Genomic DNA, 26603 nt, shown 5'->3' with positions numbered 1-26603 from the left:
ACGTAAGACCAGGAGACAACTGTTCCCTGGAGATATTAACAATCTGCATATCATCTTCTTTGGACGCATTAAATCCCCCTCTTTCATCTATCCATCCCCTAAAAAATGTGCTAAGTTGTATTGTATGTTAATGTAGGGGAACAAGCGGGCTGCCTCCCCGCCTCTTTGTCCTTGCGCGTGCGCGCCTGGTTCTCCTTTCTCCGGGCTATGCACCGTTGGTACACTTGGAGGTGACGCACTTCCGCCCTTTGTAGCGCGGACTTTCGGTCTGCGGGCTGAGGTCTGGTACGCTAGGCGTACCTCCGCATGACGGCATTGGGCTGCGTGCTGGGAGGTGGCCGGGGGCGGAGACTCTGGGCGTGGACGGGCGGGGTGGAGGAGGCGGCGGTGAGCGGCCATAGCATGTATTTGAATGGCGTCTTTAGGACGCTATGGTAGAGATGCACCACAAGTATCAGGATGCCAGTTCCTGATGAGGCTTAAGTAATTTAGCGAAACATGTCGAGCAAATAGGCATCCGCATACCACTGACTTGCCCGGATACTGACTTGCCCGGATTTATCCATCATTGGCAAGGACGCTGCTTGAAGGGGTAATATTGACACCTGTCTTCTCACATTTGCATGAACTGTTGCCTGCTGCATATGCTATACGCTGTTTTCAAGCTTGCCAATAGCATCATCCACAATATTGCTTTGCTTTTGGGACTCAGTGGATTGAATGTCCAGCGTTGCGGCTATGGGCTGTTGACTTACCTACAGGTGTCTGGGAACCCTGCAGCTACCTGCAACATTATCTGAACTCTACAGCATTTTGACATAGAGGCCTTTTCCATACACAGGCTTGTCCTATGCTTGCATCATTACCATTTTTGTATTTTGCTACAAACTTGCTTGCTTGCACAGCTTATTTGTTTTGCTGCTTTTCCGTGGAACTCCACTATATGCATATACATCAAGCTGGAACTACATGGCTTCCCTGAGGGGTACATGACAATCTGAACTGTTACCATAACTACCGACATCTGCGATTGGGATTACCGGTGGACTTTGTGTTTGCTTGATCTTTGCCCATTTACAAACCACTTTATAATTGATTGAAGTTTCACATGGTCACAAGTCTTGGACTCTTTGCTGTAGCTGATTACATCAGCCATCTTCATATAGGTCTAGGAGTGAGCGTTGTATCTGGACATAGGGGACTGCAGCCCCTTTTGTCTTGATTTGTCTCTGGAGTCAGTTGGGTTATCTACATCCTACTATGCATTTTTGTATTGGTTTTTAGAATTCATATATTTATGTCATTAGATTATTTATGTTATTAGATTAATAAAGGTTTTTTAATTTTTTCACATGCACCCAATAGTCAATTCTTCATTTGTAAAATAATCTATTTAGCTTGTTGACATGGAGCATGTGAATTAAATTTCTTCTTTTTTGTATTTTTGTAAATTCTCTTCTATATGCATTAAATTTGCATGTATTGCTATACTGCGAATTTAATTTTGGGTCCTTATCATACACCGACCACCATATTTAGAAATTCTATATGTTAAAACAAAACATATCTGTGTTAGAATGGCCCAGTCAAAGTCCAGATCTAAATCCAATCGAGAATCTGTGCCAAGATCTGAAAACTGCTGTTCACAAACGCTGTCCACCTAATCTGACTGAACTGGAGCTGTTTTGCAAAGAAGAATGGGCAAGGATTTCAGTCTCTAGATGTGCAAAGCTGGTAGAGACATACCCTAAAAGACTGGCAGCTGTAATTGCAGCAAAAGGTGGTTCTACAAAGTATTGACTCAGGGGGCTGAATAATTACGCACACCCAACTTTGCAGTTATTTATTTGTAAAAAATGTTTGGAATGATGTATGATTTTTGATCCACTTCTCACGCGTACACCATTTTGTATATATATATGTATGTATGTATATACATATATATATATATATATATATATATATATACATACACACACACACATCTATGTTTTTTGGGGGGGATCCCCTGCTAAATTTGTAAGTTTGTCCATTTACAAAGAAATAAACAGTTCATAAGGTTTATGGTAGTTCCAGTTTAATAAAAAGTGAAAGAAATTAAACACCTGTCCATGGAATCAGTTTGCAAGAACAAAGACCTTTGAAGGACATGCAGGAAAAGATTGTAGACCTGCACAATGCTGAAAAGTGATTCAAATGCATTAGCAAGATGTTTGATCAGAAGGTGACAATTGTTAGTGCAACTATTCAGAAATGGAAGAAATATAAAATGACCATCATTTGGTCTGGAGCTCCATGCAAGATGTTTCTTCATGGGGTATACATAATCATGAGAATGGTGATAGATCAGCCTACAAATAAATGGTAGGGGCGTGTTAATAATCTAAGGCAGATCTAAGGCAACTAGGACCACAGTAACCAAGAACTCCTATGGTAACACACTATGACATAATGGAATGATATCTCGCAACAGCCAGAAACTCCCACTGCTCAAGAAAGCATATGCAAAGGCCTGTCTTAAAGAGAACCTGAACTGAAAATAAAAAGTCAAAATAACCATACACAGGTCATATGTACCTCCTGTATAGTCTATTCCTCAATCTCTTTCTCCTCTCCTGCGTCCTGTTTGTCTACTGTGATCAATGGAATTCTCTGTCCTCCATTTTTAAAATGGCCATTACCCCCCAACAGCTTCCAGGTCAGCACACTGTTAAACTGTAATATCACCCACTTGAGCCATAGGGAAACATGGACTTTACCTTGCACATTCAGTTGTAACTGACAGCTGCTGATATATAACTGACAGCAACTGGTATATTTCAGTTCTGACAAAATATTGTCAGAACTAGAATGGATCACTGTAAGAAGAAAATGGTAAGCTTCTGAGAGGAACGGACGGTGAGGTTAGTATGTAATATTCATCTGCAGCTACGTCATGTGTTTATTTTAACCCATTCAGGTTCCGTGGTTTTCACGAGAGAAATGTTCACCTCCCATTCATTAGCCTATAACTTTATCACTACTTATCACAATGAACTGATCTATATCTTGTTTTTTCCGCCACCAATTAGGCTTTCTTTGGGGGGTACATTTTGCTAAGAGCCACTTTACTGTAAACGCATTTTAACAGGAAGAATAAGAAAAAAATGGAAAAATTCATTATTTCTCAGTTTTTAGCCATTATAGTTTTAAAATAATACATGCCTCCATAATTAAAACTCACGTATTGTATATGCCCATATGTCCCGGTTATTACACCGTTAAAATTATGTCCCTATCACAATGTATGGCGACAATATTTTATTTGGAAATAAAGGTGCATTTTTTCCATTTTGCATCCATCACTATTAACAAGTTTAAAATAAAAAAAATATAGAAATATTTCATCTTTACATTGATATTTAAAAAGTTTAGACCCTTAGGTAAATATTTACATGTTTTTTTTTTTTTTATTGTAATGTTTTTTTTTATTTATAGTAAACATTTTATTTGGGTAGTTTTGGGAGGGTGGGGGGTAAACAATAGATTTATAATGTAAATGTGTGTTGATTTTAATTCATTTTTATTTTCAGGTGTAGTATTACTTTTTGGCCACAAGATGGCGGCCATGAGTTTGTTTACATGACGTCACTCTAAGCGTAACACACGCTTAGAGTGGCGCATCAGGCAGTGAATGGCCAGAAAAGGCGCAGCTTCCGAGAGAAGCTGTCGCTTTTTCAGCGGGGAGGAGGAATCAGTGATCGGACTTCATAGTCCGATACATTGATTCCCTGACTACCGAATCCGCGGCCGGGAGTGCGCGTGCACGCGCGCGATCGGCCGCGGGGGCGCGCGGTAGCGCACATGGTTTCTGGACGTAGTTTCTACGTCCAGAAACCAAAATAGGTTAAATAATTTTCCTCACTTCAGGTTCCCTTTAAACTCAGACCAAGAATTGAACTTTATCCCCATCAGTAGCTGATACCCCCTTTTACATGAGAAATCTATTCCTTTTAGCTAACAGACCATCAGGGGGTGCTGTATGGCTGATATTGTGGTAAACCCCCCCCCCCCCCCCCCACAAAGAAATTGTGAATACGTACTTTTGGCAGTTTCCTGTCTGTGAACCCTGTTGCATTGTGGGAAATATCTGTTTCCAACTGCCAAAACAGCAAGCAGCAGCTACATCACTTGCCAGCAGTAAAAACGTCACCATGTGATAAATGTCCGAATATAAAATATTTTACAATGGGCAAACACTGACTAAATCATTTATACATAATTATTGTAAAAATGAAGCACTTTTTTATGATATTATTTTCACTGGAGTTCCTCTTTAATAAGTTCACCAGTGAAAAGTGATTTAGAGAAGGCTTGGGAGAGGGTGCTGTGGTCATTAAGCATACAGAATAACTGTGGGACAATGCATTGAGGGCCCAATGAACCTTCCATTTTTGGATGAATACCTCCACCTCTCAGGCAGAACACTAAAAATTGGTCACTACTGACTTGGAGAGGATCTGCAAAGAGGGGTGAGCCAAAATCCCTTCTGAGATGAGTGCAAACCTGGTGGTTAAATACAAGTAACCCGACCTCTGTGATTGCCAAAAAGGGTTTTGACACCAAGTACTAAGTCATCTTTTGATAGGGGATCAACTACTTATTTCACTCATTTCAATGCACATCAAGCTATAACTTTGGGGCATTGGTTTTTGAGGTTTCCTTTGTTGTTATGCCGTCTCTCAAACTACAATAAACCTACTATTACAATTATAGAGTGGTCATTTCTTGACCAGATGGTAAAGAGCAAAATCAGCTGTGGATCAAATATTTATTTCCCTCACTGTAGACTTAGGAGCAACATATACTGCTATCTAGGTGATAGCTTCTTCAGTGAAGTTCTTGCTTATTTCCACAAGATAATGCCAAATTGCATCATGCATGCATTACCAAAGCATCAGGGCCAGATTTGTACTTTTTACCGCCCTAGGCCCACTATCACCAGCCGCCCCATGACATCGACAGGGTTAGGATAGTGTTATTGGATGGGGGGTTTAGGGATACTTATAGATCAGGATATCAGGTCAGGGGTAGGAATTTACAAAAAAAAAAAAGTTGGTTAGGTCATTTGTCAATTTAGGGTTAGGCTAGGCATATAGTGCTGCAGCAGATGTCAGTGCTATACTGAATCTAAGAGAGCCTAAGCGCTTGGAGTCCTATGGGAGAAAAGCGCTATAGAAATGTTATTGTATTGTATACGAATACATAATAATAATAATAATAATATGATAGGACATTAGACTATGACTATGGTAGGATTAGATTGTGAGCTCCTCTGATGACAGTCAGTGGCATGACTATGTACTCTGTAAAGCGCTGCAGAAGATGTCAGTGATATACAAATACATAATAATAATATGGTAGGACATTAGACTATGACTATGGTAGGGATTAGATTGTGAGCTCCTCTGAGGACAGTCAGTGACATGACTATGTACTCTGTACAGTGCTGCAGAAGATGTCAGTGCTATATAAATACATAATAATAATAATATGGTAGGACATTAGACTATGACTATGGTAGGATTAGATTGTGAGCTCCTCTGAGGACAGTCAGTGACATGAATATGTACTCTGTACAGTGCTGCAGAAGAGGTCAGTGCTATATGAATACATAATTTAGTACGTAAATAAATAAGTAGGTCATTATACTGTGACTATGGTAGGATTGTGAGCTCCTCTGAGGATAATCATTCTGCACTCTGCACTCTGCAATGTGGTATGGAGGACATGAGTAATATATTATATCTTTAGAGCTGGTTCACACGGGCAGCGGCAGTGCCATTGTTTATACAAACCCCACGTTTGGAACCAGATTTTTCCCATCATCTGCCTGGCACTTAGGCGATCAGGATCACTAAGCGCTGAACCTCTGTGATCCCATAGCAGGGGTTAAAAGCATTACATGACACAGTGGTGGGATGCTTTTGGAGATATAAAGAGGGAAGGACAGATAGGATGAGAGAGTATGAAGTGTAAGGACTGGAAGGAGGGGGGGGGGGGTAAAGGGGAGAAGCAGTGAGAGTGACAGGAGATGGGAGAGGGCATCAGGATGAGTGTTGAGGTGGCATGAAGTACAGCATTCTGGGAGTAAGGTAGGAAGCACTGCAGATTATGGCCAGGCTAGCAGGATTCTGTCAATGAGCAGAGAGATGTAAGATCATTTCTGCTATCATAGTCACACAGGCTTCAGTTATTGCATCACAGCCCGATTTGCTCTCTCATTACTTCCTGTGTGCTCTCCTCTTCACACACTAAGCCAGGCAACTCTGTTTCCTTATCTTATTGATAGATAAGGCTGCAGTGATTGCTGGGCTTGCAACAGCAGCCTCACTTTCTAGAAATCATAGCCTTGAAGAAGGGGGAAAAAGGGGGAGAGAGACAGAGAGCTCCCAGCTGGGCACTCACTCCGTAGTTCTAGTTCGTAGGGACTGAGTGACTGTGTGCAGTAATACAGAGTTAGCTGCAGCAATATACTTACTGACAGACACACTTCACTATGAGACACTCGCTATGGCTGGCTGCACGTTGTTTCCCCTCCCCGCAGCCCCCTCCATGCTTACAGTGCCCCGCATAGTTACCGGTTCTCTTCCTCCGTTGAATCTCCCGGCTGGCTAGCAGAGAGCTCAGCCCCTCCTCCCCTCAGTGTCATCAGAGTGGAGAGGAAGGGAGGGGCGCTCTCATGCTGCGTGTATGCAAAAGAGACTAGAGAACAGTGCGGCTGGAGCAGACAGCTGATTGCCGAACAACGGCTGATCTGCTGCCGGTTTGTGACAGCCGCCCCAGCTCTCTTACTACTTTTCTTCCGCCCTAGGAACGGGCCTATTCGGCCTGTGCGGAAATCCGGCCATGTAAAGCATGGCTCGCTAGTAAAAGCGTTCAAATGCTAAACTGGTCTACCTGAAGCCCACAACTTTCACCTGCTGAAAACAGTTGGCACATTATGATATAAAAAATACAATGGAGACCCGAACCTAAAGCAAATGAAATTCTTCATCAGGTAAAAGTGAGGCCTGGTGCACACCAAAAACCGCTAGCAGATCCGCAAAATGCTAGCAGATTTTTAAACGCTTTTTCTTCTTCTTCTGTAGCGTTTCAGTTTCTTTTTTGGTGTAGTAGATTTCATATATTGTTACAGTACAGCTGTTGCTGAACAGCTTCTGTAACAAAAACGCCGGCAAAACCGCTCTGAACAGGCGTTTTTCAGAGCGGTTTGCATTTTTCCTATACTTAACATTGAGGCAGAAACGCATCCACAATCCAAAAATTGCCTCACCCTGGGAGTATGCGTTTCTGCAAAACGCCTCCCGCTCTGGTGTGCACCAGCCCATTGAAATACATTACCTAAGCGTATCCGCAGCCGCAACCGGATCGCAAAACACAGCCGAACTGCTCTGGTGTGCACTAGGCCTCTCACAGTATTTATACTATTTTCAAATAGGTTGGTTTACATTATAAGCAAATCAAAGCATTTTGCATACATTATACTTAGTGCCCTAAGTGTTCTGTAGGTGCACTATGAAGAAACAGTGGAGGGGCCAGTTTGTTTTCTTTTCTTGACATCTCCTTTGTACTGCACTTTTGTGACAGATTTGGCACAGCTATGGTGATTCACGAGAGCAAGAATGCTGTGAGTTACTCTGTATAGGAAAAGAAGGAGGTGACTAATGGGAACCCCAAAAATACTTTTTAGGGGACATGTGATGGATTGGATCAGGGCTGGCAATTGGCCCAGGGGCCCTAGGGGTGATTTGGTTGGAAGGGGGTGCATCAAAGGGTCCTCCCAAGTTATTTTTGCACCAGGGCCCCATTGCAACTAGAACAGACCCTGCCTGATGCTACTGCTTTCCCTGTTTTTGTGCATGGGAAAGAATAAAGAAAAAACTGTTTCTTGTCTCAGATATCCCTTCCTATCAAGTGAAGAGCCCATGTGTGTGTTCACAAAAAGAAGGAGAATCCCGCATAAAACTCTGCAAATTAAGCTAACTTGTCAAGCTTAGCCTGATCTAATCTTTTCCGCTCAATTTCTCATAGAAGTGAATGGAAAAAAGATAAGAAAAACTAGTGGGAGATAAGAGAATCGAGCATAAAATCGAATGGCTGATCAAACTCGCAAACGTAATGTGTATTCCCAGCATAAGTGACCTGGTTATATGCTAGGCACAAAAGGTAATGATTGTTAATCTTGCCCACTGACGTATGTGAGATCAAAGAGAAGCATTCTACAGTAACAAAGACTTTTGTTCAAAGTATAGTCCTTGACCATAATCTAACCTCATCCAGTACATAATAGTCCTCACCTGGAGCAGTGAATAGTAAGACCTTGGAACATAGAGAATAGTTGTGTGCAATATATATATTATAAATAAATTAAAGTGCTTCTGCCAAGGCCATAGGCCTCTCAGTACAATTGTTTTACTTACCCCGGTGCCACTGCAGGAGGGATAACAAGGATGAAGTAAAGTTTAGCTTGATGTAGCGCTTCTCCAATGTGTGTCAACATATGGACCAGCTCCCTGAAAGGACAGCACATAGCATGCATCAGTACAAAGGCCCTCATTTCTAAAGCCAAGAATGGCATGCGCATTTCAGTTATCCATAGTAACCACGTAGCAATCGTCCTTTACTGGCCTGGCTACATTAAAATGTTGACAATGAACTCTGAATAGTAGATAAGGGAAATTGCATGAGCTGTGTACGATCTTTGCAGTATGTTTCTGCTGGCAGGTAGCATACACCAAATGACAGCAACAAGAATAGGCAATGAGAAGAGGTCCCAGGTATGCGGGGAGACGGGCTTGTCTCAATGAAACAATATATGCTTGATAAACTGAAAAAAACTCTGCAAGTATCTAAACCCTCCAAGTATTGCCAAACAAAACCAGTTACAATGGCTGGAGAATAACTCTGGCTGTTCAAAGCTGTTCAACCCAATTAACATATCCGAATAAAATAAACTGTGGGGAATACGCAAAGCTAGGGGTACGGCAGGTTAAGATGGTCTCAACACTGAGGCTTGAATAATGTACCCCCCCCCCCCCCTGTGGGTCACGGAGATGAAACTGTCTCCATTGTCCCTTCATGTCATCGTTATCATGACTGACACATACACAGTACATCATGGGAAAATATTGTTTTGGTTTCTGCTACATTCTGAGGCAGGAGAGAGGCTGTAAAAAAGTAAAACTCGTTCAACTCATCCACATGTAAGTTACAGCCATGGCTACCTAACAGATTATTTTTTTCACAGGTTGTTGTTTTGTCATCTCCCTATATTAAATAACTAATTGTTTTAGAAATGCTATCAATTAAAGCAGACCTGAGCTCTAATAGTGAAAACTGATCTACTGGTAAGGCAAAGCTTCTTCTGCAGCCTTATTTACTGAAATCCTTCATAGCTGTTTAGTTAAAAATCTCTCTCTCTCAGGCTGCTGAACAGACAGGGAGTGGCAACATTTCAACAGCTACCTACTGCTTATGACCATTTTCCACCTGCTGCGCTGGTACATAGGCAGGGGTGTGATGTCAGCAGGGGGTGCCCACACATCCATAACTCAGACAGACAGGCAGCACAAGGGACCCATCAGGCTCAGGCAGATGGATTTTCTTTACAGCAGTTGGGCAGTTTGGTAAGTAAGGCTGTCTAGAAGAAAGTTATACCTATAGCTTCACAATCACTATCTAAATTCAGGTACACGTTAAAGGACCAATATGGAAAAAAAAAAAAACCATCAACATTTAAAATATATGTTAACACATACAAAGAAGAAGTATGTTTCTTTCGGTGTAAAATGAGCCATAAATTACTTTTCTTCTATGTCGCTGTCACTTACATTACTCAAAAGAAATTTGTTGACAACTTCCGGACCACTTATGTACCACAGAGGGACATAAGTGTTGACGAGTCAGATGGCCTATAAGAGGAGGGCTGAGTTGGGTCCAGTACATAGCATCTAAGCGGGCCCACTTTGGCATAAAATCGTACATGCTATGCGAGTCGTCAACCGGTTACATTTGGAATGCAATACTGTATACTGGCAAAGACACAAAGTTAAACCCCAGGTTCAACAACTAGGAGTGGTGACATCCTCTGTACTGTCTCTGGTTGAGCCTTTACTTAACAAAGGCTATTGTGTTACCAGTTCCCATGAACTTTTTTTAGTTTCTCATAAAAAAAACTGACGCCTACGGCACCGTTAGGCCTAACAGGCGGGAAATGCAATCAGCGTTTGCCAAACAGAAGCTGAAAACTGGGGATATTGTGGCTTGGCAAAAGGGGAAAATGCTGGCTCTCCCCTGGCATGACAAAAAGGATGTCTGTCTCCTGAGCACAGTCCATGACTCTGTCCGTGATTCTGATTCTGATGACACCTCAATTGCCACCACCAGGACAAGAATCCTGATCCTACTGCCTAGATTGTGATGTTGCCCTCTGTGCCGTTCCCCGTTTTAAAATATACCATACATGGGAGGTGTATTAGGTGTATATATGTACATACTGCATAATAATCTGCTGCCTTATTTGTACAGTTTCACTATTTTTTCAGTTTCTTGATAAAATTTAATTATTTCAACAATTTTGTGTTCCAGTCTTTTATTTATATGCAGGGTGTCTACCAGGCCTTCAATCTGATAGATTTTGATATTTTGGTGAGTTAAGACTTAAGAATTGGAGGCCTAAAATTATTGAAAAAAATGAACCCCTTTTAAACCCATAAATCCAGACAGAAATGCACTGCTCGGGAGGCTAAAGAGGAAATGCTGTGAAAAGAACAATTAATAAAATTGCTTATTGTTTCCAATACTCATTTATATATTATTTAATCATTGTTTGCCCATTGTAAAAAATTGTCTCTAGCTGATTTATATTCTGAAATGTATCACTGGTGGTGCCATCTTTAGTTCTGCCAGGTGATCTGTACAGAATGTTCATAACAGAGTTAAATGCACAGAGGGAGATATTGTTTGCTTGGCAGTTGGAAAAAACCATTATTTCCCACACTGCAACAAAGTTCACAGACAGCACACTATGGGAGAGGTTTCACCACAATATCAGCCATACACACAACCCTGGATGATCTATTAAAAAAAAGGTTCCGATTTCTCGAGGGAAAGGGGGTATCAGCTCCTGATTGGGATGAAGTTCAACCCTTTGTTAAAGTTCCTCTTTAAGAATTCTTAGCCTTCTCCCATTAAGGATAACTGAAGGGAGAAAGAAATGGAGGCAGGGGATGGAGCAATAGGGGGTGCAGAGGTAGTGAGAAGCGACCGCATTGGGGCCCTTGGCCCAGAGGAGCCCTGAAAGGTCCTGTGCTCATAACAATCACATCCATAGATACTTTGAATAGTTGTAATCATTAACAAACGAATAAGTATAAGAAAGTAAACTGACTCTTGGGTGCATGCAACAATATTTTTATATTTTAATCAAAATAGAAAACACACACAAAGACATATATTGAATATAAATGTATCAAAATATGTTAAACCCCATCACTGACAAATTGTCAGCACCAATAAAAATGGACTTTAAAAATCCCAGGAGGCTTAATAGAGAGGCTGAAGTCCTCTAGACCAAAAACACACTTCAATTAAATTATTGCACTGCTGAAAAAGAAATGATCATGCTGACCAGGTATTAGATTGCAAATTGTGATTACTGGCATCTACTAGGCCTACAAGCATGGCCACTGTTTCAAGGTTTGCAAAGGTCCAAGTAACTCCATGCAGATACTCTATATGTCAAAGTTTGCGAAAGTCCTAGTTGCTGATCATTAACAAACTGTTCCCATCCCCTTGCACCTCTGACACTGTAGTTGCCATTGGCAGGTTTTGGTGCGCCGTATCAATTGTTATGTATAGAGTACTTGGGGGGCCCCATTGTAAAACTTGCATCAGAGCCCACAGCTCCTTAGCTACGCCACCGTATGGAGGATGATATAATTATTCCTTTTAAAGAGGAACTCCAGTGAAAATAATTTAATATAAAAAGGTGCTTAATTTTTACAATAATTATGTATACATGATTTAGTCAGAGTTTGCTCATTGTAAAATCTTTCCTCTCCCAGATTCACATTCTGACATGTATTACATGGTGACATTGTTACTGTGGGCAGATTATGTAGCTGTTCTGGCTTTAACAGACAGCTATAAACAGCCATTTCCTGTGTGTGTCATTGTTACATTGTGGCAGTTTGCCCAGAGTACCGTACGGTACCAGAGCCTCTTGTGGGAGGGGTTTCAGCACAAAATCAGTCATACAGCGCCCCCTGATGGTCTGTTTGTGAAAATCATTATATTTTTCATGTAAAAGTGGGTATTAGCTACTGATTGGGATAAAGTTCAATTCTTGGTCGGAGTTTCTCTTTAAGCAATACCAGTTGCCTGGCTGTCCTGCTGATCCTCTGTCTAATATTTTTAGCCATAGACCCTGAACAAGCATGCAGCAGACTAGGGGTTTGTGACATTATTGTCAGATCTGACAAGATTAGCTGCATGCATGTTTCTGGTGTTATTCAGACACTACTGCTGCCAAAGAGATGAGCATGGCTGTTAGGCAACTGGTATAATTTAAAAGGAAATACATATGACAGCACCAATATGCTTCTCACTTCAGTTGTCCTTTGAGACTGCTAAGACTTCTTACAAAAACCTTTGATTCCAGGGATAATACAAACGCATTTGTGAACCATTTTTAACCTCCCAGGCGGTTAATTTTTTCTGCCAAATAGGCAAAAATCCTTTTTTTTTTTTAAATGGTACAAATCGCCCCACCAGGGGCTGAGATATCTTCCTGCGTGGCATAGCCCGAGCTCAGCTCGGGCTTACCGCCAGGAAGGTTAAACAGAAAAAGAACAAGACAACAATAAAGGGAGGATAAAGAGAGGTGAGAATGAAAGACTCTTACTTCACATATGGTAGTAATAAGCAAAAAGGCATAAATACAGATTTTTTTTTATTATTATTATTTGCCCCCTTTGAAACTTGTTGCTTTTACTCAAATGAACAGGTAATCTTTGGAAAGTCTCTAAGACTAAACAAATTCCAAAAGAAATCGAGCACAGTGAAAAATTCTGATTGTGGATCAATGGTTTTGTATAACACTAAGGATTTGCATGCCATACCTTGCAGCACATAGTTTCTGTTTATGTACAAATATGAATCAAACCAGGAAAAAGGGCTCAGTTTGGTACATTACAAATCAGGAGAGTTTTAGTGAATCAATACAGTATAATCTCGTTAGAGTAAACTCCAAGGGACAAGGAAAAGTAATTGACTAAATCAGAAGTTTACTATAGCAGAAATTGGCCTAGAAATGGCTCAGCATGCTCTGGTACATTCTCTGCTGCAAAGGAGCAACTCTGTCCTCCCATTGGAGGTACAGTACAAGCACTTGCACATTTGATGGACTAAAAGGTTAAGTTCAACTTAGGGTTGCATAGCCAGGCTGGACAAATCACTGGTACAGTATTCAGGACTCCTTAAAAAGTGTAACTGAATAGAGGCAGCCACTCGCTTCCTGTGAGTGGCTCTGATACCTTTTTCCTTTTTTTTTTTTTTTTGTATAGCGCTTTTCTCCTGTCGGACTCAAAGCGCTTGCGAGGCAGCCACTAGTGCGCACTCAGTAGGCAGTAATAGTGTTAGGGTCTCCCACTGACTAGGTACCCCCCCCCCCCCCCCCCCCCCCCAATCTCCTACACTACGTCTCTCCAGCACTCACCAACTAAATCATGCCAGATTGTAAACAATGAAGTGACAGTCTATATGTCACCTTTGATTTATTTATTTGTGATTCTTATGGAATGTGTGCTTCTGTTTTGTCAATCAAAATGCCATAGTTTATAGTATCACAGACTCCTTGTTCAATACAATTTGCTTTCTTATAATATGTGATAATTCAATATTTTTGTGATAATTCAAATGTAAGTGGCATAGTGGATAGCACTCTCGCCTTGCAGCGCTGTGTTCGATTAGAATCCCAGCCAGGGAACTATCTGTACAGAGTTTTTATGTTCTATGCATGCCTGCGTGGGTTTCCTCCAGGTACTCTGGTTTCCTCTCATGTTCCAAAAAAACAAGAGTCAATTGGCTTCCCTCTACATTGGCCCTAGACTACAATGGGCATATGACTTTGGTAGTGATTAGATTGTGAGCTCCTCTTAGGGACAGTTAGCGACATGAATATGCACTCTTTAATGTCGCTGCTATATAAATATGAAATAGTAATAATAATTTAAGTGAGCAACTGTGCTACCCCATGATGCATCACTGAGGAGCATATAAGGCTGGATGTCATCACTGCATGTAAATTCATTATTATTATTACTATAATATAGAATTAGGCCAATCAAAACTATTAGGAAGCATTTGAATAGCACACTTTATATAATTTGCATTTACTTGTAAGCTGGAATTCCTAGCATCTTGTTGACCATCTCTACAGGGTGAGCTGGATAGTGTACGGTTAAGGCTGCTGCCTGTGATGTAGGATTTGAGCCCTTGACCAGGGTTTGAATCCTGGCTCAAGTCAGTACATAAAACAGTAAGGAAACTTTGGGCAAGACTTTGGGCTCCCTAATTATTGTGGTCACCCATGGAGCACCCCCTAAGTGGCTGCAGCACTGAAGTGCTTTGAGCCTTTCAGGAGAAGAGCGCAATATAAATGTAGTTGTCTGGTCTATTAATTACCATGAGCTAATCCAACATCAAACTAAAGAAAAAAAGGTTGGCAGGTGAAATTTAACAAAGGAATTTGGAAAAGCTAAAAACAAAGTTTACATGTGAACTGTTCACAAAACACAATATTTGCACTTAATGTTTTACTCATGGGCGTCTTTACTTTGGAAACATTGGTATGGCTTGGCCTTATAATGTATGATGGGACACAAACATTAGAAGCTTGGAAAAGCGAGAGAGATTGCATGGCACAGTCAGAACAAGAAGATGTTGCTGTTCTGGCAATAAGTTATTATTATTATTTTTTGCTGACCTTTTTAGATGCATTCCATTAAGCTGGTTTGCATTTTATGTTGGTCTCTTGCTCACTAGATAAAAAAGGACATACACTGCATTTTAATAGCCATGAAAATATATACTAAGTGCTGAAATGTACACTCAATGTTATTTTATGAAACCGAACGTTCCATCGGAATAATGAATCCACCATTTTCATGCCTTTTGCTGAACACTGTGTGTGTCACAGTGATAAATAGTAATTGCATGTTTCTGCCTGCATGCACTGTAATTATTGTAAACTTGCTTATAAAGATTAATGTATTCAGTGTTAATAAACAGACTGCTCTATGCAATGCATGAATATACAAATTTTAAAACTATCAATATTCTCCATGTAGTATTTCAGTTTCTGACGGCACCCTGATTTCATGAGAGTATGCACTTTGCACTAAAATACAATATACTAGTGCTCACAGCCAAGAATTAAAACTGAAGATCGCTACTGCTATCTACTTATATATTTGAAACTAAGTTTTAGGCTTCTTTCCCACTAAGACGTTGCGTTAGATGCCACGTTAAGGTTGCATAACGTGCACCTAACAACGCATAGTGGGGTTGAAGTTGGACGTCAGATTGAGCCGCGTTAAGCGGCTCTTCACGCGTCCTGTGATGCCGTGATGCGTACTCTTGGACGCATGCGGCATCACGTGGTCCCGCCAGCCAATCGTCGCACAAAGCGGCGCTCCAGAAAGTAATCACTGCACGTCATACAGTGCAGTGAATATTAATTAGCCATGTGGCTGGCAGCAGAGGAGGAGGGGAGACCTCCTCCTCCAACATTACTGAGCATGTGCAAACAGTCTAACGCGGCTTAGCCGCGGATAACGTACAGCATGCAGCACTTTGTTTAAACATGCTGCGTTACAGTGTAACGCAACGTGGGCACTGAGAACAGCCCATTTAGTTTTCATTGCTGTGAGTTCGGCTGTGTTGCAGGCTGCACTAACGTGCGCCTGTAACATCTTACTGTGAAAGCAGCCTTAATGCATACTTGTACACACAGTGCAGCCGATTCTGGCAAAGCGATTTCTAGAGACTCATTGTCAAATTGCAGCCCCCTTGCAGCCCCCCAGTCCTGCTGGTTCCTGAGATAAGGTATATCGAACTATCTTATAAACCCATGGGGCTGAGGTGTTGGTATATGGCAAAAGTTGGGAGTGCTGTGATATATCAGCAGCAGCATGTATTATGCAAATTAGGAAAGAGCTGCTTGTGATGTCATTACCAACAAGGTTGTGCATCCTAGGCTGAAATTTAATAAACAACAATTCCACGCAATCTCAAAAATAATGATATATTGGGTTATGATAATAATCATAACCCAGTGCCAGCAGTTAAAGCAGGCCAAATTCAGCCTATAAACTCAATTAAATAAAAAAAAAACTGCTCAGAAGTTAAAACACGAAAATCTCCTGGTACAATCTGTGGTCAGTTTACTCCCAGGATGTCCCCTAAATTCACAGGAAGTGTGAAGGGACAGAGGAGGCTTGTACACTGGATTTGTGAGCCTGAAGTTGGTGGCTGTTCTACTAACTGCCAGTGTTTCCGGGCAGGCTGGATGCAGCTTGTCCTCTGCAGTGATACTTTTCCCTTCATTACCATTATACACTAGTCCATCGTGGAAGCTGTAAAGTACCCCTGGAACCATCAGAAGTACACCCTGGGGTACGCGTACCACACGTTGAAAACCTAGGGTGTAAAGTATGTGGTACCCATTATATAACAGTATACAGGTGATTTATTGACTGGTTGGATTGCTCAACTCTCCCTCTCCCTAAGCGGATTAGTAAGCTCTCCCTGTCTCTCTTTTTATTAGAGTGGTATGAAATAATCGATCACACAGTACCCATAAAAGACGCCTCTTTCTCCCGTCTGGCCCACCCTTGTATCCTATTTACCTCTTTCTCTGCCTCTCAGATCTCACACATGTGCGCCTGCGCCGCTTCACTACAGTCCTTAGCAGCCAGATCTGAGAGGCGGTAACAGGATAGGGCGGGCCAGATGGGTGGAAGAGGCATGTTTTATGGGCACAGCGTAATCTCTTTCTTCCATACCCTGAGCGTCCCAGACCTTGCAGTGTGAGCGATGGGCTCCCCCTTCAGTATTAGCAGTAACTGCCAAATCTCCAGCTCCCAGTAACTAAACATCAGCATGTCGCATATGCGCATCATGGATGAACATTACGTAACCATCAGCACGTCACGTATGCGCATTCCGGATCACCTGGCATCAATGACACCCGGGCATATAAGACGACCACCAACTATTTAGAAGATTTTCAAGGGTTAAAAAGTAGTCTCATACGCCAGAAAATACAGTAATATGGCCATTGCATGTAAAGAAATATGATGAGGTCATTGTATTCAAAAGGCCTTATCGGTCAACCGAAGACAAGGATTTAACCTTGCTGTACTCTAACTCAGAAAGACAACCCTAGCTGGTATACCTCGTCTTCAGTCCAGCGCATTTCAGGTGTGTAATAGCCAAACACCTGCGCAACAATGAAGCCCCAGAAACAAATGCTATAGCTGTATAACAGGTAAACACTCAGCGCCAAATATAACCTCCTGCTACTGCTATCCTATTAAATAGCTGAATGTCAGCTGCATTACTGATGCTCCTGTGCCAAAAACAATTGGCGCGGACTCTAACTGCTTCAGCTTTAACATCCTTCTGAGTGCCACTTCTCTGATGCTTATTGTATTCCTCATAATAACATGTTATAGTGTGATAGCCCATTATGAGCTACATTGCACTGCCTTGTTCTAGCAGATCACATTATAATCATTTAATAGTGTCGCATCCACAGAGCAGAAACATCCCTACATTCAGAATATAACTACATGCAACATTCTGGTTGAAAATGGTACGTGCTTTCTGCTCATCATAGCTGCAGTTATGCAGTATCAGGCCCCATAACAAACATATTATTATAGGGCCCCCCTGACACTCTTTGTTTCCATATAAAGAGTAATTTAAGCAGTGCATACTAAACTGACAAATTACTGTTTAGCATGTTGCTTGTGGATTGCTATTATGGCCATTAAACATATGTTTCTGTGCTATATGCTTTTTATTACATATTTTGCAGAATATAACATGATTTACCCTGTACAAGTTTTATGCAATGCACAAACTATTTTTACATTCTTCACGTTTTATCATCCGGCTTGCAAAACTCACTTCCTATGTGTCATATGAAGTTTGTTTTGACTGAGTAACAGTCTATGAACTGTTCAAACTAAACTTGGTCAGCTGGTCAGGGCAGAATTGAGAGTGGACCCCAGGTAGTTTAAGGGCCCGTTTCCACTAGCACGAAAATCGCGCCGAACCAGCAGTTTCCCCACAGACAAATCGCGCAGGGAAACTCTGCCATAGGGAATAATGGTGCTGCCGGCCGAATCGCTGGTTATAGTGATTCAGCTGACATTGCTATCAGTTTTCGTGCAATAGCAAATCAGGGATTCGGCTGCATACTCGCAGAAGAGGAAGTGCCGCTGAGCATCCTAGTGGAAACGAAGCCTAAGGCCACATTCACAGTGGTGCGTTTAGTTTGGCATAATGGCCGCATTGTAACGCAGACCATCGTACTGCAATGACCTAATTGACAATCACAGTGCAGATGGTACAATTTAACTATTTACGACATCCCAATACACTACAGTCAAAATACAGTGCACACGTTAACAGTGAAGAAAACTTTTCATAGAATGTATACTTCATTGTATGCAAGGAAATAAAACGCGTGGAACAACTTTTCCATTTCGTTGTATTCCTGCTTTTATAGAGAACACAGCGTAACCTAGCCTATCACACCGAGCAGAGTGCTGACTTTGCCCACTTCCTCTGCCCAGCACTACAACATTAAAGAACTACTATCAAAGAAAACTGTTCTTCTGTAAACCTCAAATACCTACAGAGTTTTTAGTCAGCAACACTCGAAAGCTTTTCAGAGGTCTCTCATCACACATTTGCATGATTTACAGTTTGTTTCTCCCCTGCATGCTTTCCCCCAGATCGTATTAAAACAGCTGAGGGATTTTTAGATACAGAGAAGCATCTTAAAAAAAAAGGACATGTACTTTTTCCTTACTTGGATGCCCACCGCACCCCCACCCATTCAGAATGAGATCTCCCTGGCTGTAAACTGTTCCCTTTACACTGCGGGCACACGGAGCTGCAGGTGATTATTATTTACACACATTTGAAGCTATATTTCTGCTTTCTATTATTCTGAACACAAAGTGAAAACTGTTTTCTGTAAATGTTATATTTTCTTCCCATAACACATGAAAAGAAGAAAAAAAGCCTTTGTATTGCTATTTGCTAGTATTACTGAAAATATAGGTGGCATGTTGAATTTCAGTTAACTTTGATAGTTGTCCTTTAAAGCTCTGCACAGTCTTATCAGTTCCTATCTGCTTGTTTTGTGTGCTTTAAGGCATTTACCATTCCCACACCCACCCAATGTGTTAAAAAAAAAAAAGTTTAATAAAAATCATCCAGAGGCTTCCCATGTCCTCCACCGCTACTGCCTGAGACCCTCATGTAGACCACAAATGTGCTCTCCTTCGAGACCATACTGTGTGAGAATGGCTGCGCCTGCACAGTAGCACAGAGCTGCTAATGGATGAGCGTTTTCAGCTTATTACACAAGCTTGGCTGTTCAATACAGTTTTCACAGCACAGGCACAGCAAAAGTCTTACAACCTTCATCTTTGTAACTGAAACATCTCTAAGTTACTAAACTACAGTCATGTCCACATACCCACATTATTTAACCAGGAAAGACCAGATCTTTTTTTTTAAGTTGTTAAATGTACATTCTTGCCATGGCTGCACATGTGGGACCACACCGTGCCTATTCTTAAATGGAACCCTTCAGTGATATTTGATATGACTCAAGTGAGCAGTTGGAAGCATTTTCCATTAAATAGCAGCCAATTAAAAAACTGTCCATTTTTGCTGAATCACTTCTGTTCTCCAATGTTCTCTAACTTTAGTAAATCAATTCCCCTCCGTTACCTCTGCATTATAACTTGTCACAGCTAAAGCTTTGCCAGGAAAGGGTTTAAGTGGTTTAATATATTTACTTTGTTCCATGCACATACCTGTGATTATTATGCTACTTTTTTAAGGTTTGTATTTCAGCTTTAATTAACCTATAAATTGTTGAGACTTTGAAAGGCAGACATGGAAGTATTACAGATGAGGACTGGCCCTAGGGTTACATTTCATTGCTGTGCCAGAGCAGGTGCCTTCCGTACACCTCTCATGCATCAAGCTCCGGGAGAGCTGTCAGATCTCCGCCGAGCTTGTCACCCACTCACTTATCCACCCAGCTGCTTGAAATGCTCCCTACATCCACACATTCCCAGGGGAGCCAAGCTTACATTTTCATTTCAAACACACCGTTTGTCTTAAGCTTTATAAAGGTTAATGGGAATAACTGTGCTTGCCTCAACTGTAGCAAAGTGGGGAGAATTGGAGGGAGTTATGTATTGGTAGACTGTCTACCTCGTATGGTGGGATTCTCATTCATTTAAAGGCAGTGTGACTCATTACAGATTAATTTCCTAGGGGACATCTCATAGGTTGAAGCAAATGAAGCTAGCTGAAAGTGGCTGCAGCATGCGAGTGCTAAGCAGATGACCTGGCAACATTAAGAGTGCAGGGGCACAGTCATATTTCTCTCTGTTACTCTCACAGGCTGAAGAATTTACAAAAGGGTTACAGCCGAATAATGTATAGCATTAAATATGTAGGTAGCTGAACCTAGCTAATTAGCTAATTTGTGACAGATTATAGTCATTTTTGGCATGACTTCAGCTCAGTCTACTTCTAGAGTAATGATCAGCACACCAGTTGTGGAGGAACAGTGCTCTGGAACAGTGTTTGTTGTATGATGGTTTAAGAAGCCTCTGGACTATCCAGAGACTTCTCACTATGGAGGTATCTAATGTTACCTTTTTCTCTCAAACATTCCTATTCCTTTTGCCCCCAACTTTGCCTATTCATCACAATTCATGACATTAGCTTTGCACCTGATTGCACCTGCATCAAACACAATAGAATGCAAAATACAGAAGTAAGCTCTCCCCCATAATATTTGTTGAAATCAATGCAATATATAGAGATTTTAGAAATTGATTTTTTCTCTCTGCAAAAATTAAAGTACTTTTATTTAAACAAAACCGTATGGAAATATGGAAAGACATTAGAAATCTATTTAGTAACATTAATCACAGTCTATTTAGTAACATTAAACACAGTTCATTAAAAAAATGTGAAAAAAAAAATAAAAAAAAATCAATATACATTCACTTTTGTAAGACAGACATTCAAAATTAAGCACTCAGTCACGTAGTTTACCCTTTCAAATGCTTACAAAAAAAACACTTTACTGTGGGTACACAAACTTTAAAGAGATTTATCACGGTTGAGAAAATTCACTAGTCTAGTCTAGACCAGAGTAGTGGCGCACAGATCTCTCTAAAAGGAAGTGTTCTGCCGCCGCCAGCCGCTCATTTCTGGAGGGGGGAGCGAGAGAGGGGGAGCCCCAGGTGAGGGAAGGGGGAGGGGGGAAGGCCTGTGTCCATCGCTCCCTCTTCTCTCTCCGCTTCCACCCCACCTGCTTGAGGGGCCACAACATTTATTTGAGCAGGCCCCGCCCCCTCTTGCCCCTGCGTAGAGCCGGCTCTAATTAGCTTGCCACTATATTTTGACTGTGAGGGCAAGCCTTCTGTGGATTGCTTGCAATTTATCCAGGCACTTTCTTCTTTCTGTATTAGTAATTAGCTACACAGAATAGGAAAAAAAAATCGCTGATTTGTACCGAAACGCATGGAAAATTTTGATCAGCTTGTAATAAAAAATAAACCGTATAGTGAATGTCGATTACCTGACGAGGTGTAAGATCAGTATTTCCCAAAACGAAAATTGATTAAAGTGGACCAGAACTCTTGGCACAGGACAGAAGGAAAGCATAGAGAAATGCATTCTGTATGCATTTAGAGAGTTTAGCCTGTTTAATTCCCCCTCATTTGCATCTAATCATAAGCTGTAGTTTGATCTCTGCCCTGCAGGGCCGGGCCGAGGCATAGGCTGGAGAGGCTCCAGCCTCAGGGCGCAGTGTAGGAGGGGGCGCAGAATTCATTCAGCTGTCATTCCTAATTGTGTTTGAAGCAGAAAGAAATAAGAAAAGGGGATACATGGCAGTGACTGCAAGCCAGATAACTAGATATTAAGGTGTTGTGGGCCCTGTGGCCCTCTTAGTCTAATAGCAATCAGTGTGATGGCTGGGGTGGGAGGGATGGAGGGGCGCACTTTGGTGGCTCAGCCTTGGGTGCTGGAGGACCTTGTCCCGGCTCTGCTGCCCTGTGTCACCTGACTGCCATGGCAGAGATGGCAGATAAGCTCATTTAAAAGAACAAGATGTTAACAATATGTCTGCTTCCGTGAATAAGGAAGTAGAATTATTGCAGATTTATTTTAGGATTTGTATCAGCTGTAACATAGAAATGTTTTTTGTTTAAAGGTTATTATCCTGTTGCGAATCTTTTAGAGCAGAGAGGAGTTCCAAGTTAGGTCCACTTTAATGAAAATTAATAGTTTAACTGCCATTCACCATTCAATATTAATAGGAACGCTGCCACAACTAGCTTTGTATTGTTTGTTGGAGTGTAATGCTTTGCTGTGCTGACCACTTGCCACTTAGTGCTTCACCACCATTGCTCTCATTATCAGGCCTGTAGTGATTAAACAATGGCCTTTGAATGGGGATGGAAAAGATCCTGAAAATTCAACCTGTTTTACACTTCTAGACTGCAATTAAAAGATGTGCCCTATATGATGCAAAACTAGCATCAATTAACTAAATGTTGTGCATTATTTGGGGTAGTCTTGATAGCTGTGTTTGTCTGGATAAAAGAGTGGGAGGAGCTATGGTGTGTGTGATGTGGAAACCACTGGGGACCCTCCAATCCTCACACAAGCACTGTAATCAACACCATGCAAATAATCAGCCATGAAAAGGCTTTCCAATGGGGACACAGAAAGTAATGCACCCCCTCGACCCTTCCCTCAAAGTTTCTATTTCCTTCTCGAAACAAAATTCAAAACTAAAAACAATCACTGGAACTAAACTTAAAAATGAATATACTGACTCAAGACCATCATCTCATAGTTATTCCGGATAGTAATGAACTACAGATCCCAGAAAGGCCATTCAATTTCCGTTAAGGATACCTGAACCCCTCCCCAGCACAGTGTGCCATATATTTATATGCAGAGCAGCCATACCACCAGGTGTGCTGGTCCGTGGGACTGTCCACTCTATTTTCAGATGCATGCAGAACAGCGCATCACCAGGTGTGCCACCCTATCATTACAGCCATCAGCAGAGCTGTAGCATACTTTGTAAAGCTCCTAAGCGTGTCAGCATCAGGTGCAGTATAGAATGTAATGTCTCCATATTTAATTTGGTCTTCAGTGAGTGATAAGATTGTCCTATTACACAACTTCTAGGGGACCCACTGATCCCTCGAGTTCCCCTCTAAAAAATTGTATCCCTTAGCCGCGGGTAAGTAAAACATTTATTTTAAGGTATCATACTGAGCTTTGCTAATTCCTGTGCTCTCAGTTGCATCAGTTCTGCCTCTATCATAGACAGCGACTCTCTTTCACTCCCTGGCTGTACAAACTGATTAAACGTTAAGAGCTTAGCAATACTTGTTATATCTCGCAAATGCTTTCCAGCATATGACTTAATTTGTGCTAATGCTAGATAGCGAGTGTTAGGAATATTATATCATATGTTTAACTGTTTCAGCAAAAAACACAGATGTTTATCAAGATCCAACTATTCCTAAGCATATTGATACCTTTCCCTTTCCACCCTGCCATGCGATCTGGACGAAAAGGAGTCCAGGCCGCCTCCAGAGGCATACATGTGGACACTCTCCATGGGAGCTGAAACATTTTGAGCACCTCCTTTCAGGTTATTGTTGTATCTCTTAAAAAATTATGATATATCAGCCATGTGAGGGGCATTTCCAAATTAATGTGTAGCAGTCCTTGCCCAAAATTCATCAACTGTATGCTCAAGCTCATAATTAGAATAGTGACTAGTGGATGATAGCCAGTCTCTAATGTACCTAAAAAATAAATACCAGATTAGATCTTCTAATATCTGGTATAATAAAATCACCCATCTCTTTTTGAAGTTGCAATCTTGATGGTTTAATCCTAGCCTTATTAGATTTTCAAATAAACATGAATGCTTTTTCTTGTGCCTGAATATTAGTATGCCTAATCAGTACTGGTAGGATTTACAATGGGTACAAAAAAACATATGAATCAAAAAACAAACAAACACCAACACCACACAAATAAGTCCAAGCGTTAAAATAGATGTATGCCAAATGATGTGCAATTGCAATAGTTGCAAGGAAGGATATTTTTTAACATTAAATAAACAAAGGGCCATAACCAATTCACTTTTCATACAAAGATTTTTCTTAAAGAGACACTGAAGCGAGAATAATTCTCGCTTCAGAGCTCATAGTTAGCAGGGGCACGTGTGCCCCTGCTAAAACGCCGCTTTCCCGCGGCTAAACGGGGGTCCCTTCACCGCCACCCCACCCCCCGCAAAATCAATGACCATATTGGTCATAGATTTTTCTGCTGCTGGAGGCAGGGCTAACGGGTGCAGCCCTGCCTCACATCGCGTCTATCAGCGGCGCATCGCCGCCTCTACCCCGCCCCTCTCAGTGAAGGAAGACAGAGAGGGGCGGGGGAGAGGCGGAGATACACGCTGACAGACGCGCGTGGGGCAGGGGTGCGGTGGTTATCTCTGCCTCAATCCGGAAGCGCTCCCCCGCTGCACAGAGGGGGATTTGGGGGTGAAGGGACCCCCGTTAAGCCGTGGGATAGCGGCATTTTAGCAGGGGCACACATGCCCCTGCTATCTATGAGGTCTGAAGTGAGATTTATTCTAGCTTCAGACTCTCTTTAAGTGATATTTTCACATCTTGTCGATAACATAATGCCTTTTAAAGGATATTGGGGGGGGGGGGGTACAAAAATGTATACATACCTGGGGCTTCCTCCAGCCCCCTTCAGGCTGTTTGCTCCCTTGCTGTTCTCATGGGTCACTTGGATACTCTTAACTGCCCAAGTAACTACTCCAGTCGAGGCGCACTGCGCATGCGCAGCCCGGCCGCATGTGCGTGTCCTTCTCGCTCAGAATGCACCCAGCAACAGAAGTGTGATGGGGCGAGCACATGCGCCAAATGGCCCAGACTGGAGGTATTACCAGGCCAGCTAGTGGAGGATGCAGGTGACTAGGGAGGATGGCGAGGGAGCTAACGACCTAGACGGGTCTGGAGGAAGCTCCAGGTATATTTACATTTCTTTAGTCTCAGGTTCAGGTGCCACCAGCAAGCAAGAAAATAGGCTTATAATTTTGACAGTACTTTTTCACCTACTTTTTGGTACTTTTTCAAAAGCAGTGTGCTAAAAAGTTATTTGAAACAGAAGATGAAAAATTATCTCATAGGAGTAAACTTTGGAGGAAAAATGAATTGGATCGGGCCCAAAATGTCTTATGCAGCAATTAGGCATATTACATCAGTAATCAATAAAATCAATATAGGTTTATTTAGATTGAGATATGCCAGAGAACATTGTGAGATGACACGCAAAGGACCAAAGCTAGTTTATCTGCTACCAGCCTGAAATAAGAGATGAGCTGAAATTCCACTTTTCAGTTAGTTATTATTTTGGAGTACAGTAACCAGAATTACTGCGGGCTCATTTGGATCTTCCACAAAGATAATCAGATTTTGAAAGTAATTACCTGGGAGTTTATTAATTAACCAAGCATTGATTATGCCTACACAAAGTTCCAGTTCAGCTCAAGTTAATTTCAGTTATTCCAGAGAAAGAAAAAGTACCGTAGTTAAAATTCAGATCATATCTCTACCTGAGACTACGACAAGTGTACATCTATCCATAAAAAATAAAGGATCGGTATCACAAGTAGATGAAGACTTGTACATTTCAGACCTAGGTTAAGAAACCTCTTTAATAAGTTTTAACTACAGACAGTGCTTAACTTTAGCTGGAAATGAAAGAGCAAATGCAGAGTCACTAGAATTCAAGGCTGAGGGCTGAAATCTTAATTTAACCTTATGAGTCAGATAATCAAACACTAAGTGCAAAGATTGTGAATGGGTACCCAGAGCAGTGTTAAGAAAAAAATCATCTGTAATTGTCTGTTAATGTTCAATTGTATGTGAACACGAGGCTCTTACCATAAGAAATCTGCTGAGTGAAATAATGAGTTCAGTTCTGTAGCTCTAATAGACAACCATCCACAGTGACTAGATTAGAACTCTATGGCCCGCAAAGTGTAGTCAAAGTGTACCCGAGGTGACAAGAAGGGATAGACATGTGTATACACAGTGCCAAGCATACAAATAACTAGCGTATGTTCCTTTTCCTTTTTTTCTGCCCGATAGAGTTAAACTTTCAGGGATGTAAGTGTC

The 26603-nt window shown here is 41.5% G+C and overlaps 1 protein-coding gene across 5 annotated transcripts in view; it reads right to left on the bottom strand.

The window, feature by feature from the left end:
* CHID1 (chitinase domain containing 1) overlaps positions 1–26603 on the bottom strand; it is an 896926-nt gene that overhangs the window by 678414 nt on the left and 191909 nt on the right. For all 5 annotated transcript variants that reach the window (XM_068261168.1, XM_068261169.1, XM_068261166.1 and 2 more), the window contains one exon: positions 8463–8555. In XM_068261168.1, coding sequence (XP_068117269.1) covers positions 8463–8555 — 93 coding nt within the window. The remainder of the gene's footprint in view (positions 1–8462; positions 8556–26603) is intronic.

Source organism: Hyperolius riggenbachi, chromosome 11 (genome assembly GCF_040937935.1).
Source record: "Hyperolius riggenbachi isolate aHypRig1 chromosome 11, aHypRig1.pri, whole genome shotgun sequence".
In the NCBI taxonomy this organism is placed as follows: Eukaryota; Metazoa; Chordata; class Amphibia; order Anura; family Hyperoliidae; genus Hyperolius; species Hyperolius riggenbachi.
The sequence above is the reverse complement of the archived record's forward strand: the minus strand, read 5'-3'. Positions and strand labels throughout refer to the sequence as shown.